At 46.1% G+C, this 16,455-nt stretch overlaps 1 protein-coding gene across 1 annotated transcript in view; it reads right to left on the bottom strand.

Annotated features, from left to right (window-relative positions):
• Positions 1 to 501: 501 nt before the first annotated feature.
• The window catches only part of PRKCH (protein kinase C eta), a 110,285-nt gene continuing 94,331 nt past the window's right edge, over positions 502 to 16,455 (bottom strand). The window contains exons 13-14 of the mRNA XM_048949096.1: positions 5,330 to 5,473; positions 502 to 4,020 (exon numbers count right to left, since the gene is read on the bottom strand). Coding sequence (XP_048805053.1) covers positions 3,874 to 4,020; positions 5,330 to 5,473 — 291 coding nt within the window. The 3' untranslated portion in view covers positions 502 to 3,873. The remainder of the gene's footprint in view (positions 4,021 to 5,329; positions 5,474 to 16,455) is intronic.

Genomic DNA, 16,455 nt, shown 5'->3' on the forward strand with positions numbered 1-16,455 from the left:
TACTGCAGGCACTGAAGCCTATCTCCTATCCAGCCAGGGAAACAGCAAGGTCTGCAGAAGGAACACTCAGCTTCAAGCAAAAATACCATTGGCAAACCATTTCACAGAATCACTGAGGTTGGAAAAGACCTCTAAGAGCCATCAACCCACCCCCACCATGCCCACTAACCACGTCCCTCAGTGCCACATCACCACAGATCCTGAACACCTCCAGGGACGGTGATTCCACCACTCCCTCTGCAGCTGTGCCACTGCATTAGCCCTCTTTCTGAGAAGAAATATTTCCTAATATCCAACCTGAACCTCTCCTGGTGCAACTTAAGGCCATTAACTCTCATTTAGGACTTCACAAAGAGAAAGGAAGCTGTGCCAACCTTTGAGAATGTACACAAAACATCTTTATCCAGCACTTAGAATTGAATTTTTTTACATTAAAATCCCTTAGGCACTTGGAGTACAGTGAGATTTTTTTCCCACTGCCTATCAAGTAGTGGTATTAAAAATGATGGCTTTGGCAGCACAGCCAGTATGAGTACATGCAAGATGATTTTAATCTATTCATTCTATACCATCTGCTTCTTACCCTCAACTTTCAAAGGCCTCGAATGAGATGTAGGCCATTGACTTTTATAGCTAAATTTCATCAACCTCTTTGAAAATGAAAGGATTGCGCAGAAGACAAATTTTGAGACATCAAAGGGACCTTCCCTTTTCATGCAAGCACTAAAAGCAGTGCAATGGGAACTAATTACAATTTGCTCCATTGCCAGTTTTCACACTGGAGCAAATACAAGCATTTTATGCTTTAAACCTTGCAACCTGTGTCTGTCAGCTTACACTCCTGAAGCCAGAACCAAATTAATAGGCTAAAACCATCTTGCATTCACTCAGGCAAGCAATGAAGCCAGAAGGGCTGGCAGGCTAGCTCATGGAAAAGCTCTTTTTTCCCCCTTCCTGCTTTGTTTTAAAAATCAACATTTTTTTACATATTCAACAGCAGTGTAAACATTAATTCAGCTTTTCCAAAAGCAGCTCTATCGCACAGATACTTTTACATGAGCTGATCTTCATCTGTGCTGCTGACGGAGGTTGGAGGGAGCGCGGTTGAAATGGCAGCTACTCGTAAAAGTACAGCAGAGCTCACGGATCTCGGCCAAATGTGGCTGACTCAAGATCTGCTGACTCGAGCGGCTGAAGTCATCACGTAAACAGGCAGGCAATGGAAGGGAAAAGCTACCCCGAATAGTGAAGCAAGATCCAGGTGAAATTGTGAAAATCAAAGGCATTATAGCAGAACATGAGACTTCTAGTCCCAACATGCTGTCCAGTGAGGTTACGGGTAGGGTGGAGTGACCCTGACGGCACTGGAAATCAATGAGAAGTGAAGCTGGGGAAGAACTTCCCTTTGATATTTCATCCCTGCCCCATCAAGTCAAAAACCTCTAGGCCAGAGCAGGCATTGGCTGGCCAGGGCGGGAGCTCTTCCTGCTCTGTAGGATGGCCTCAGATGCCATTTTACATCTTCCAGTGACCTACAAGCCTCAAGCTCGTGTGAATTTACACTTCACACAAATCACAACGGCACACCTACAGAAGCGTCCTAGTTTCCATTCCCCAAGCTTTCAGGATGGATTGGTTGGGGTGGGATGTGTTATTCCAGCACAGTTCTCCAAAGGTGTATCTTCCACATGCTTTGTGCCATCAGTAGTATAAGCAGAGCTGCCTGGACTCTGTGGTTGTCGAGACAGGATCAAATGTTTTGATGCTGAAGACAACATCAGCTCCTCCAAGAGGAATCAGTCCAGGAGGTTTCCTGAGCCCCAAGGAAAGCACAACCAACGAAAAGCTGGGATGTCACCAACATGTTGGCAAGACCACCTGTCCCTTACTGTTCTCCTGCACTGATCTCCAGGGGAAGATGGCTCATTCATAATCCTCAGCAGAGAGTGAATCAAAAAATTGTCACAAAATTCATAAAAGGCTGCATCAAAAGTTTTGGTGCTCCCAGTCTCAGTGGTCACATTTGCTGCAACTGCCCCTGGGAAGCCAGCAATGCTGCAGTTAGTAATGCTGGGGCCACTTAGGGTCACATTTGCACCAAACACTACGCTTAACACACATGCCAGTGAGATGCCACAGTGACCCCTTCACACAAATGCATTCATTCCTGTACCACTTCTTCCTATATAAGAAGGCAACTCAAGCTAGCTTGCACATCTGGCTCTTGGATTAGTTTTCTGGATATCCACTCTTCTTTCTTTCACACCCATCTGTCCTTCCTCCTCTCTTGCCCCGCTTTGATGAAGCCAGCTACCTACAGATCAGCAAAGGCCTGAGAGCCTGGCGGGATGCAATACAGCCAGAATATGTCCACGGAAGCAAGGAGACCAGAGGATGAAGCCATGTTCAGATTATAGGGAAAATACAGGAAATAAGGAGGGAGGTGTGGTACAATACACAAACACAAAGGCAAAAGAAGTCCAAAGGTAACAAAACCTATGCTGCACCTGCCATACAGTTCAGTGGAGGGTTTAGGGGTAGAAGTAAAAGGTAAAAGTAAGGAAAAGTAAACACCCTCTCAACAATAAGTTTGAAAACCTTCTTCTCCTGTAATTCATCAGCCCAAAAAGAGGTTATAATACTGACATAACAGCTTCAAGCCTAGCACAGAATGCAAAGTTGTACCACAGAGCTATAGGAAAATCATTCAACTCTCAGAGGAGCAGGGAAATCACAGAAATATCTCAGTCTGACTTCTGTCTGGTTTTCACAAACAGCACTAAAAACCTGCCTCCATCTGCCTGGCAGAGGCTTGAGGATGCAATTGCAAAGAAGCACCCCTGTGAGTAACAAGCCCTTAAATCTAAGCCAGACCAAGTCACCCTTTTCTCAGATAAGGCTTGTCATTCTCTTGGGAGAAAGTCATTCTTTTACTTTACTTACTGGTCAGCAACTTTGAGGGATTTCTCAGCTTCACAGCTCCCATCACAATAATGCTACAAATTAGCAATACCACTTCGGATCAACATTTTAATGAGGCACTAAACCCACAAAAGGGGCTCTGTATAGCATAATTAAATAGAACGGGCCTAAATAAACAGTAAGGTTTTACTGGTTACATTATAGTTGAAAACAGCTGGGAGGCAAAGAATGGAGCATTGAAGATGCATGATGTAAAAAGGCATTTCACAGAATGCAACACTGAAACTTTTCATATCGCACAAACGGTAAAACAACGAGCACATGACTTCCCTTTGATTTGGAAGAATCTGTGTGGGCACAGGGCACTTGGTTTTTTTCCTTCTGCCAGTTAGCACAATGAAATATTTCACTTGCAAACCCAAACAGCGGCAAAGAGAGTCATTTGTCCTTTGGAAAGAAATAAATACTTCAGAAACAGGTAAAGTCAGCAGGAATATCTGGTTCAATCAGGCCATGGGATGCTGGATCATGGCTCTCAAACGCTGGACAGTGCTGGACTCCACAAAACAGCCTTGCAAACAATCAGAATTCTTACAAATCTGTTTGGCTCAGAGCTGCAAGACACTTGTTTCGTGCTCATGTCAACTCCTCGAATTCGCTGCAAGCGATGACATTCAGGCTGAGCCAAATAGCTCAGCATCCAATTCTCCGTCTGCAGCAGCTATTTACAATATCACATTTGTTCCACCCTGTCAATATTTGATCCAAGAGCTGAATAAATCCCACAAACACAGGAAGGTTTCGATTTCACATTAAGGTAACGTTGACGGTGGTGCTTCTGTATCATGTAAAGTCAGTGCACTGTTACTCTTTGAGAATGAAATTTCTGGTAAACCTGGTTTTCATTTCATCCCCCCCAGTCCTCTAAGCAGCCCTTTCTCAGAATCGTAGCTATTGCTGCAGTTCTGGGCTTGTGAATGAAAAGTTTCTAAATTCATCCTGGTTTATCATTGGAAGAATTCCTTCTTCAATGGGAGTCAGAATGGGCTCCTCTTTTATAAAATCGGGATCAAAGTTGCTCACGTCATCTTTGGATTTCTGTCAAATGGAAAAGACAAAGGGAAGAGATGTCACAAGTATGCATCATCAGCTTGATGCTTTGCATCTTTAGTCCAGTCCTTAGTGCAATGAACCGTTACCTCAACAAAGCTTACAGAGATTTTTCTGGGTCTGTACTGGGAGCAGCTGAGTGCCCCTTAGAGCCTCTTACAGCGTAAAGCCTTTTAGAGTCTTTGCAGGCTTTTGACAGGCAAACCTCTCGCTGATTTAACTGATACTGCTGCTCAAGGGTTGCCTGCCTTGATGCAAAAGGACAGGGCACATAAATCAGTCCCTTTCCTCCAGTGTTAGATCAAGGCATTCAAAATGGTCCATCAGCAGTGTTCCCAATTAGCTGACTCCACACAGTTCTTCCTCATCTGCAGTGTCTCAGCTGGGCTTGCTGGGGGGTACACTCCTCTACATGCAGTCATTAAACTTACACGATAATGAATTATGAGGTAGCAGGAAGATGGCTTGACTCCAGGTGTTGGACTTCTAGCTTCACCAAAGTGGGACTGTTTACAGTGTACACACACAAATTGGGTTCGTGACACATTTTCACAAGACATATGTTTTCCTTGAATCCAGAACAAGATGTTTTATCAACTCCTAAGCCTAATGTTTCCAGATTTGGCCCAGATCGTGGATGCACTAAGGAGGATCCCTTAGTCTTTGATTAACATTAAAAACCAATCAAGTGGCTGATCCTGTACCGCTGCGGTTCCCCAGGATGCCCTATCCTGCATGCACTGAGCTCTGTGGAACAGGACCAAGCTGCCCACTGCCGTTAAGAGTTAGCAGTGTGACCCAGCATGAGATACAGCCAGCCTAGCCAAAAACTTCAAAGGTAGTGAAGCCATAGAGAGTACCCTGGAAAGTCTCTCCATAGGGAAGACGAGAACATTACAGAGCATCATTTTGGACATGTGGCACCACTGGCAAAATGGGCAGCACTGGTAGTGGAGCAGGTAGAATGAGGATTATTTACCCTGTTTTACATGTGGGCAAGGCAAAGGATAGCTAGATGCCTGACCTGCAGCACAAACCTGCCTCTTTTGGCACTGAGCTGACCTTGAAAATCCAGCATGGAGAGGAAAAGCAATCTGGACAACGTCATTTGTCCAACCAGCAGCCAAGCCAAGACCAGAGACCTCACCTCCTGCTTCCCAGACCAGAGCTTTCAAGTCAAGGCTGCATTTCCTCCTCCGCCTTTTGGATGTCACACCAATGAACCTGCTTAAAAACCCCAGCAGAGACAAAACAAAAACAGGCCCCTTTCTTTCCCCCACCCCTCCTTCCCACATACAATTCGGGGTCTGAACGGTGGCTCCATCTGGCGCTGGTTCAGCAGCTCCCAGTCCAGCTCTTTGAAGTAGGGGTGCCGCAGGATCGCGCTCTCACCACCCAATGCTGTGCTGCCCAGCCGCATGCTGGGGTTCTTCGTCATGAACTGCAAAACAAAAAGGGCTGTTTGTTTCCTCCTGCCCGGCAGGGCCAAGGGAGAAAGACCTATTAGCGGTGGCACAAAAGCTTGTCCTCAGCTTTCCTGTTGAACCCAGTTGCTGGCCAGACTTCTCGATTTCATTGTACTGGAACTGCATGCAAGGAACTTGACTCATTCTCTAGAGGAAGAAATCTGGGTGTATTTCTCCCTGGTCTCTTATTATTTCAGTCAAAACCTTGGTAACCACAACAAGAAAAGAAAGTTGAAGTGCATCACTTGTAACGTTGTAGATGTTACACAGTGTCTGGGGTGTTATTTATTTCTGTATTAATTTCTGAGGAATACAAGCTCTCACTCAATGCTGTTCACCCACCAGCCAGGCTTTGGATGAGAGCCTGTCCTGAGCTGTGTCTTTTTCCTAAGCCTCAGCCCGCTGAAGTGCAGCCAGAAGCCTACGCTTTCCTTCCTGTCATCTTAGGAAACAGAAAAAAAAACAGAGAGGCATTGGCTTTCAGAGTTCCCAAAACTTTGAGCAGATGAATACTTACAGGTGACTGTCTCCTCCTCTCAATGGTGAAACTCCAAAAGAGGGCTTCCTTTTGTAATACACTTTACTACTAGCAAAAAGAAATCTGAAACTTCAGCCAAAGCGCCCTGATTTGCCCAAGGAGCAAAAGGAAAGCCATGGACCGTGCACACAGTGTGAGAGGGCATTGATGGCTGCCCTCGTTAGGTCCCAACAAGAATGATGAAGTGTGAGTGCTTTAGATATTTCTTAAGGGGAAGGGAAATACTGGGGGAGGAGAAGAATCCTTTCCCAAGGCAGGAAAAGAGCTAGTGTGCTTGTTAACTTAGGATTATAGTTCTTAAAAACTCAGTAACACACAATCTTTTCCTTCCCCTCAAGTATTTCTAATTCGTAGGAGAAACCAGGTTATGTTTAAGCTGGGAAAATAGCTGCTTTTATTTGCCTATTGAAACAGCAACATAAAGCAAGCCCCACTCTGGTGGAGGTGTCCAGACGATTTCCTCGAAGATGAAAGAGCATTATGTTTAGCAAATAGCTGAACCAGCCAAACCAGACAATCGGTCACTGTTTCGGGAATGACCAAGTCTGCTGCATCTGGGCTGTGAGGAAATGAAAAGAAGGGGAGATGCAGCAAGAAGCCAACTTGTTTCTGACTGCAGGAGCTTTTCAGCAGGGACAAACTCTGCTAGGTCGAGAGGATAAGAAGTCTGGTCATTTCATGCCTACAGAGATGACAGAGAGAAGAAAGAAGACTGCCAGAGTACTCCCCAGGGCTCTGTGTGGGGGGCCTTCAGAGCCAAAGATGAGGGGATATCTGCAGCTCAGAGACCTCACAGGACCCCAGAATCTGATAAGGTGGCCAGCTCCAATGTGACCTCTCCCCATCCTGACACCTCTCAGGACAGGTACTGCCGCTGCATTTCCTATGGCAGAGTTGTTTTCCACCATCCCACCCCAAACCCCAAACAAATCAATACAAGCACTGAGAGCATCTAGGTTGTAAGAGCCATCACCAAGACAGGAGCAAACCAGCATGGCTCTCCCCAGCTGGGGTGTCCACATGCTGTCCTTGGATTCTTCACTCATGCGGCTTTTTCAAGGCCAAGCCAAAGGAACAGTACAACTTCCATTTTTCCCTGACCCTTTCAACACATTTTTGTCCCTTCCTACCAACAGAAACCAAACACAATTTGCTTCCCACGGGACTCTGGCCCAAAATTTCTGTGTAATTCTGATCTCCAGACAATATCTTGGTTTCCAAACCAGAAATAGGTCCAACCAAAATCTCTCAAGAGACTTGGTTCAAACAAGCCTTTTCAAGTCTTTAACTAAACTTCTCTGGTTTGCAAAACATGCCAGAAATCTCCTGGTAAGCCCATATTTCTCTAGAAATTCCCTGCCCAGATCTTTGTCCCCACAGATGGATATCTGCACCTCACTAGCTCTGATTTGCATTGCTGGAACATCTAGAAAGCTCAAACAAGATCAGAGCTTGCTGGTGCTGGGAGTGGTAATGACTGAAAGAGTCCAAAAGAAGAGGCAAAGAGGAGACAGAGAGCTGGGAATAAGGCCCATATCCATTGGCTCCCAACCTACCACTGGCACCATTATGCCAGGAAGCTTTTACTAAACATGTGTAAGGAAAAATCATGTAAGACTTCATCTCTGAGAAGTTAACATATTTTTCTCAGGTTCCCATTCGTGCGCAACTGTAGGAGACCAAAACCTAAACCAGACTGCTCATTCCCAGACCAGTTCAGGGCCCTGGGATATGAAAGTGTGTTTACATTCCTATTTGCTTGCTTTGTTCAAAATGATGCCAAAATTGCACCAAGCAAAGGCATCGGATGCAACAAGCAGAGAGCCAATGTAAATGCATTCCTTACTGCTTAAAACACCCCTTTTGTTAGGATAAGGATTAGCCAAGTGCCATTCCTTGAGGTGGGCTGTTTTGGGCTCTGAAAAAAAACAAAAACAAGAGTCAAAACAAAGACTGTTTAGAGCTGACCAGATAGCTCTAGTTTGTGTGCTCAACCCGTGTATTGAGAAACCTCAGCTGACACCAAGCAACTCTAGGCTCCATCTGCTCATGTCTGCTGCACAGAGAAGGCAGGAGGTGAGTGAACACTTCAAACTCACCCACTGCTGGAACACGTTCTCCTCACTGGCTGCTGAGAGTGATGCTGAGCTGCAGAAACTCTGAATTAATCCTCACCACAAAAGCAGTAAGCTGATGGATGGGATACACAATCAAGCAGCACAATCCCTAGCCACCAGGCACATGCTCAGTGCTGCTGCCTCTCTTCATCTGTAAAAGCAAGGTGCTAGAGTGACCCACCAGCACCCAAAAGATTTTGGCAAGGTTTTTTAAACTCCCAATAGCTTCTCTCTGAAATAATGCAACCCTCTGAAGTGAGCTAATGGAGTGTACGTATATCATGCACTCTATAATGCAGCACGAAGAGGCTTCTCTTTCATGGGAGTCAACCTCTAACAATCTGCTTCAACAAAAGGGTGGGATATGATTTCAAAGGATGACCTCTTACTGTTAACCTCCAACCCTGATAAATGTACTGTACACTGTGCTGAGACCTCTTGACTGCATCTGTGCATGGGAACTGGCACTGCGAATGTTGCCTCCACAAGTCAGGACGTGAAACACACTGCTGTCTCCAGGCAGCCACAGCTCCCTGTCAGATCACTCAGCCTGTGAATGTGCTTATATGTCCACATCCAGCTGCTGTGACAAAAGAACAGATAACAGCCATTGCTGCTCTTCCCTTGCATGAAACGTCCTGGTGAATTTTGGAAGCAGCAGGCCTGCCTCAGCAGCCTGGTGAAGGTTGGGCTGTCTTATCCGGGAAGCGACTCCAGTCCTTACCAGACAATCAAGCTGAAAATCAGATGTGCAAACCATGATTCCAAAGAAAGAACACTGCTTTTGCACCTGCTGTCTTGTATAAGAGATACAAATTAATAGATGGCATTACTGAAGTCAGTTTCCACAAGAACATACAGCTAACACACTCAAAGCCTACCTGAATTCACCAGAAATTACTGCACTGACAAAAAACTGGATGATGCACTTTGCATTATGCGGGAGGTCAGAAAGAAAGAAGAATATAATGACCTCCCAAGGCTTAAAGTCCACAAACTCTTCTCTCTCTGTACCTGAGGCAGCACTGACATTTCTCTGCTGCAATAGGGCAGTATCTGAAAGCCTGTCTCAAAATGGTTCTGGTATCTGATGGCATTTAAAGCACAGCAAACAAAGAACTAGGGGTTTCTGAGGAGCTTAATGACAAGCTCAGCTTTCATCTCTGAAATAAGTACCTGGAGCCTGTACCCACAGCTCTGACCATATAAGCAGCACCTTTGAAGCAATCAGCAGAATGACAGGTAGTGCTGGGTGCTCAGAGCACAGATGCTGCCCTCTACACAAGGGCAGGCTGTGCAGGGGAAAGCTTTTTGGAAGTGCAGATCACCTTTACTGCATTCAGAAACAGTCAGGCTCTGGGGCTGGAAAAAGCCTTACAGAGTGTTGGCTGCTCCTGGCATCCACAGGAAGGCCAGGGTCAGACTCCTGCTTTACAGCTAGGCTCAGGTTGGGTAGTCCTAAGTTTCCTTCCAAGTACAATTCTCCAGTGTTTTTGCAGGTGGTGAAAGATGTTCTGCAGAAAGTTTTCCATGGCAAAATGTAATCTCCCAGTGTTTATTATCTCTAATTTTGCATGATTACCCAAAATCCATAATGAATGTCAACCTCTGGTACGCTAAGTCCAATGAAGAAACACAGAAAAGTCCAACAGCAACACCAACAAAGCAAACTAGCAACGTTCCTTAGCAAAAAGAAACACGTCATCACCGAAAATCAGAAGGCCTCCCAGCAAAATCAATAGTAGGTCAACCAACTTGAACTTGGCCACCAGGCCTTGGCTATGATCACATCCAGCCACGGGGAGTGCAAAGAGCACCCCTGGGCTGGGTCCCTAAGGGCAGACTGGAGCAGGGCTCTCACTGACCTCAGCCAACCCCTCAGTAACAGCGCAGCCAAATCCAGCAGCAGGAAAGAGCCAAAAACATGACTTCATGAAGCCATTTGAAAAACATTTACTGAAAGAAAATGCAGCAAGTCACGACAAGAAGTGAAGAGGTGGAGATCAGCCCCTGTGTGTGAAGTTACAAGGAAAAAATGCAGAAGCAGCAGCGCCAAGCAGTGGGAAAAATCTGCGTCAGCCCTGGGAGCTCAGCCCACGGCAGGTGAGGGAGTGCGGCGGGGCACAGGGCCCCACATTGCTGGGACCATGCTGGGAAGGGTTGCAGTCCCCCAGCTGCAGGACAGGGCTGTACTGTGCTTCTCCAGCACTGCCCACGTGCTGTGCTGCAGCTCCCGTCTCAAGAGGCAGCAGCGTGTGTAAATGAGTGCAATGGTCTGTGAGGGGATGTCTGTACAAGGCAGATGTTTGTAGGTGCTCATTTCCTAGTTTACAGGTTCCCCCTCTCAATAGTGACATTCTGATAGGTTTCTGGGTAATTCCTTTGTGTGCTATTTGCATCAGGATAATTCATGCTGTGAGTAATATTACGGCAAATAGATTCCATGAAGTTCCTTCATGTTCTAGGAAAGCAGCAACAAACCCAGACTCCTCCACGGAAGAAACGCTCCAGGAATACAATCATTCCTTTCACACTGTCAGCCATCTGGAAGAGGAGTCCATTGTTATTTCTTGTGTTAAAGAACATCTTGGATGTGCCAGCTCCCCCCAGCACTCTGTTGCACTTGGCAGAGTGCATTCACCTTGAAAGAGAAAGCACTGCCCCCAAGCAACACATCTGTTAAATGCAAGCCCACAATATTCCCCATCTTGCAGACTGGCAGGACAAAACCAGAGGAACTCCTGCTTTGCTTTGCTGAGCCCAGGGCAGCCTGCCATGGGTATGAGAGCAGATCTTCAGTCCCACCTCCTCACCACAACTACTTCCATTTGCCTCAAAATCTTCTTTACAGAACTACAGAATTGCAGAACCACAGAAAGGCTTGGGTTGGAAGGGATCATGAAAATCATCTAGTTCCAATCCCCTGATGCAGGCAGGGTTGCCAACTACTACATCAGGCAGCAGCCCAGGGCCTCATCTGTGGCCTTGGGCTCCTCCAGGGATGGGGCACCCACAGCTCTGGGCAGCAGTGCCAGTGCCTCACTGCCCTCAGACTGAAAAATTTCCCCAATATCTAACCTAAAACTCCCCTCTTTTGGTTCAAAACCACCCCTCCTCATCCTATCACTATCCACCTGTGTAAAAGTAGATTTTTAGTTGATTTCTTCAGGATTGTGCATATGCAATCATCAATCCCGAGCTGTTAGAAGCAAGAGAGAAATGCCAGTTCATGGCATTAACTCTTCCTGCCTGCTGGTGCTCCTCCTGTTGCTATCCAAGTGCAGACCAGCAGCAGAGAAGGTTAAGGCCCCACAGTCTTCCCTCTAGTAATGAGGGACAGCGGGGAGATTGCGAGATACTGAACATGCTTGTGTTCATTAGGACTCATATGCTGAACTAACAGGGCAGAAATTAACTCGAAAGGAAATAAGATTTCTCAAAGATCCATTTGATCTCAGACAAAAGGGAATCGTTACATAAATAGACCAATTACTCTAATTAAGGCTTCTCTCCATGAATCTCCTGACGGAAGGCTGCAGTTGCTGAAAACAGTTTGGTTGTCCATTATGTAAGGCAAACAGGCCTGCAGTCTGAGGTTTCACTACCCCTCATCCACCTCTAACAAAGAGAAGAAAGATGGCTCTATGGCTCCAGTTGTCAAAGTCTGTATTATTTTTAACGACTGGAAGTCAAGAGGCTTTAGTATAGCAGGGAGACTTTTTTATTTCTTCTTTTATTCTTAAATGAAATGCTGCTCTTTTGAGCCAGCTTTGCATTTTGCTCTCTTGGGCAAGGCTCCTACCGCCCTCCATTGCTGTCATACCACAGTCTGGTCCCACTGACCACTCTCGAGTGCTGCCTCAATTTTACACCGAGGATTTGCTCTGACAGCAGCCACTAATGGCCATGCAACATTTCAGCTTCCCACCCCGCACACAGCAGGATCGATTGCTAAAAGCCATGACTTGCACCACTGCAATCCACTGCAAGCTGGGATACATGTGCATGTGGCACCATGACCCCATCCCGGGGTCCTGGTGACAGAACTGTGAGCAGGTGAAATCCTTCAGTGCTAAACAGGTCTGGTGCGCACAGTGCCAGGCTGCAGCACAAGACGGCCTTGAGAGCATTTTAAAGGGGAAGTGAAGGAAGAGATAAAGACAGAATGAGAAGTCTCAGTTATTTCCCTCTCCAGATAAAAAAGGAATGGGAAGGGAGGTAAAAATCAATTGTCAGCCTTGCTCCTAAATGAACTAAGGCAGACAGAGCACCTCACATATGGGACGGACGCACCTGGCTCCACATTTCCTGGAGGTTCAACTTTGCTCACTATCATTAAGTGAGACTAGGGCCAAAAATAATCATGCTTGAATAGTTACACACTTTGTTGCTGTGTTGAAATCTGCCTCCCTGCCTCCTCCCACCCTATTTAACTCATCCACACTAATGCAGAATGAAAAGGCCATAAACATTAGACGCAGGAGCTTTATACTGGGCTCTGATGATAGCTAGTGATTTTAGACACTCCTGACTTTGGTACTCATCTAATAAATAATACAGAGAAATTAACTTTAGTCATCGGATTATTTAACATAGGTTTGAGTCAAGATGTCACTCTATCAACCTGTGTTTTGAGAACGAATGGGCACAGCCCAGCTCCCATAGCCCAGCTCCCACATGGGTCACCCCCCATGGGTATGGGCTGCTTGGAGCTTCGATATCAAGCTGCTGTTGTTAAAGTGCCCCAGTTGGATTATGGATACACCATGGGGATACGCAGGTCAATGACTAAATCAATACATCAATCAGGGTAACACAAACGTGCAGAGGGAATGAGCAGCGCGCTCATTAACGGACAGGGGCACGATCCCACTCTCCTTTTAACCAGCTCTAAGATCTCCCTAGGGTTCCACGGGAAAACAATTAATCCTTTTCTGATAGTCTTGTCAAGAGGAGCCGGGAATTTATTACACAACCCTGGGTGGCCTATTTACATAGGGTCAAGTACAAAGGGGACTGAAGTGCCCTAGACAAACCTGTAAAGGCCAATTAGGAAGAAAAAAAAAAAAATCACAGGAAAATACTTCAAAGGAGCACTTTCATGGTGGTTATATTTCAATTCTTCTAATTTCAAAGTTCCTGAAAAGACACAGTGGGTCAGAAAGGTCAACGCTGGGAGGACGAGTGGACAGAAAGACCTACAGCCCTGAACAACTGGGACAATTGGAGATTTACGGCCCCAAGGGGAGCGCTGAGACCCCCCAGCTGGATGCACTGGCTCTCCATGGGCAGAGATGGCTCCAGCCGCAAGGAAGGAGTGGTTATTCCCATGTCCAGGTGGCAGCCGGGTTCTCAAGGGAGCTCTCGTCCCTTCCCCAAGATTACCTTATAATGAACTCCACCAAAACACTCTTGAGGGTCTATAATCACTGTGTTTATCTGTGGCAGAGCTGAGCAGTCAGCCCAGGCCGCAACTTTTAGGCTTGGCCACAGAAATTGCCTCTTCCTATGCACCGAGAGCAAGCAGAAAAAAAGAAAAGTGGAAAGTTGGCACAATGAATGCCGCTTCACTTATTTTTTTTTCTTTCTAAATCTCTGGCAGGAAAGAGAAGGATGAATCATAATTGCCACAACAATAGGCAGGGTTAGGAGCTTTTGTTGTGGAGCAAATCAGAGCCTGCATGCTGTGGGCTTAAATAAGAAGCCAATTTCAGCCTATTGAGAAAGGAAAGGTAAAAGATCTGATGACAACTTCAAGATGAATTTGGCATTGGCAGGCTATGCGAGGATGGCATTAGCTCTCCTTCACAGTGAATTATTCAGAAGCATGAGGCTATTACTGCAGGGAAGAGGAACACATCGGAAAGGAGTGTGATCAATCAACAGAAGAGATTAAGATCACTGGGGAATGCTGATTGCTTTTTAAGAATTACATGGCAAAGGGACAGGACATTATAGTAATGGAGATGCCAGCTCAGGCAAAAGAAGTAAGACTCGGCTCTGTCACTTAACCACACCGCATGTTTATTGCATAAATGGTTCAGACAAGAGGCCGTTTAAAGCTGCAGAATTCCTTCTTGCTTGGGAAACAACCGGCTCCAGGGTCCTGCTTTTCCTGCAGAGGCTCCAGAGCCAACCAGGAAATGCAAGATGAAAGCATTTTAGAAAACAAAACAAAGAAAAAATGTTTACACAGATCCGGCATAGAGTTTCAGAGAGATTCAAATATCTGCCCGAGTGTGACAGCCAAAGCTTAATCAAACTGTGAAAGGGATTTATGGAGCCGGCCAGCTCTGAAGGGATGCCAAGGAGAATAATTTATTGGAATATTTGAAGGCATTTTTAATATCTGCCTCTGTTAGCTGTCTCCTTGGCTCTGAGGATAAAGCAGCGAGCCCATCTCACTCCCTCTTTGATTTCAGTGGGTCCACCACTGTGTTGTTCCTTTTCCTTTTAATCTTTGTTTAAAAAACACTCCCAGCATCTGGTTCATTCAAAACCAGGTTCATTCTGACTATTCCAGCACTGCATGTGGAACAGATTATGTGCATTTTTCTGTCTGTTTGAAAGAGCCCAGCTCAGATCTGCAGGATGCAAGTGCAAAGAGGAGCCAAACTGACTGCCCAGGGCTGAGGGAAAAGGTGAGGCAGAAAGGCAGTGGGAAGCACATATGTATGGTGCTTGGATGTGCCAGGCCAGCTACAGTAAAGGTGCTCTGAGTCATGCAACATGCAGGGAGGATTCAGGCATCTACCGTGGTGTCTGAGCTGATGACAGTTCCTACTAGTTCTGACTTCCCAGCATCCAAGTGTGCTGGACTGCAAGCAAGCACAGCGAATGAAGAGAAGGACCATCTCCTAAGAACAGTTCAGAAGACCTCATCCTCTGTATTGATGTTCAGGGAGCAGCTGTGGAGAGCAGGCAGCTTGGAGCATGCACATCTCTTCACTCAGATGTCTAAAAACCAGCTCTTTCTTTCCACTCTTCTGTCACTGCAGGCTGTTTGCTTAGATTATGTTAAAATCTGCCTCTAAGACTTCCTGCTGCAAGAACCCTGGCCTCTCCCTTCTCTCCACATTAATGACATTTTCAAGTTACTTACAGGCTTGGGGCCAGTCTGGTTCAGCAAGTGCTCACCAACCAGAAAACCTTCCTGAAAACAAGCTAAAGCACACACAAAAGGGACGCTCACCAAGACTTCGGGTGCTCATAATGTTATCCCCTCACCATGCAGTTCACTCCTCCTGTACCTCGGTTCAGTCCTCACTTTGCTTTCTGCTGCCGTGCTTGTGTGGAGTGCCCTGGGGGTATTTGTTTTCACAGAATCACAGAATCACAGAATTGTAGGGGTTGGAAGGGACCTCCAGAGATCATCGAGTCCAACCCCCCTGCCAAAGCAGGTTCCCTACAGCAGGTCGCACAGGTAGGCATCCAGGCAGGTCTTGAACATCTCCAGAGAAGGAGACTCCACCACCTCCCTGGGCAGCCTGTTCCAGTGCTCCGTCACCCTCACTGTAAAGAAGTTCTACAGTTTTGCTTCTCCCCAGTCTTTCCTCTCAGCCTGTTACAGTAAGCTCTTGTAGCACAGCCCAGCTCTCCAAGGGCTCTGCTGGAGCAGTTATCCTGCATCCAGCCAGACTGACCTGCCCTGTGCTCTGGGCATGTGGGTTAACTGAAGCTCCTAAGAATTACTTCACAACAGCGGGAGATTATTATCCTCAATCTGCACTCTCCACGGACTCATGGATTTAACTCTTACACACACAAAAATAATAGTAAATAACATTTATATCTCATTCAGAGTCACCACTTACAACTGTACTGAAACAAACACTGCTCATTTTCATTGGAAGAAGGGAAAGTGAACACAGAACATTTAGTTTTTCCTTGCCCTGCGCTACTTGCAGGTTTAGGGAAGAATAAAACTGCAATGTACCCACACTTTTTCTACTGTTATTTAACATCTTTCTATATATGAATATAAAAAAAACCCCAACCATCACAAAGCACTTCTACAATTGACTACCCATGCTCCCTAAGTCAACCTCTTGTTTTAAGGCAGAATTTGGCCCCATTTCCAGCAATATGCATGCTTCACCCTCCCCAGCTGGAGAGAACTTGCCTCTGGAGCCACACACAAACGATTGCACACCTGCCACCAGCACTACATTGTGGGAAATTCTCCTGTGGCCCTGCCTGCTCTGACATTAAGTGACAGTGGGACCGAAGGCAGCCTTGTATTCACTTCTCTGGGCACCAAAGGAATAACAAACTCCTACAGGAAGTTTTGAGCGGCTTTTTT

Source organism: Lagopus muta, chromosome 6 (assembly GCF_023343835.1).
Source record: "Lagopus muta isolate bLagMut1 chromosome 6, bLagMut1 primary, whole genome shotgun sequence".
NCBI lineage: Eukaryota > Metazoa > Chordata > Aves > Galliformes > Phasianidae > Lagopus > Lagopus muta.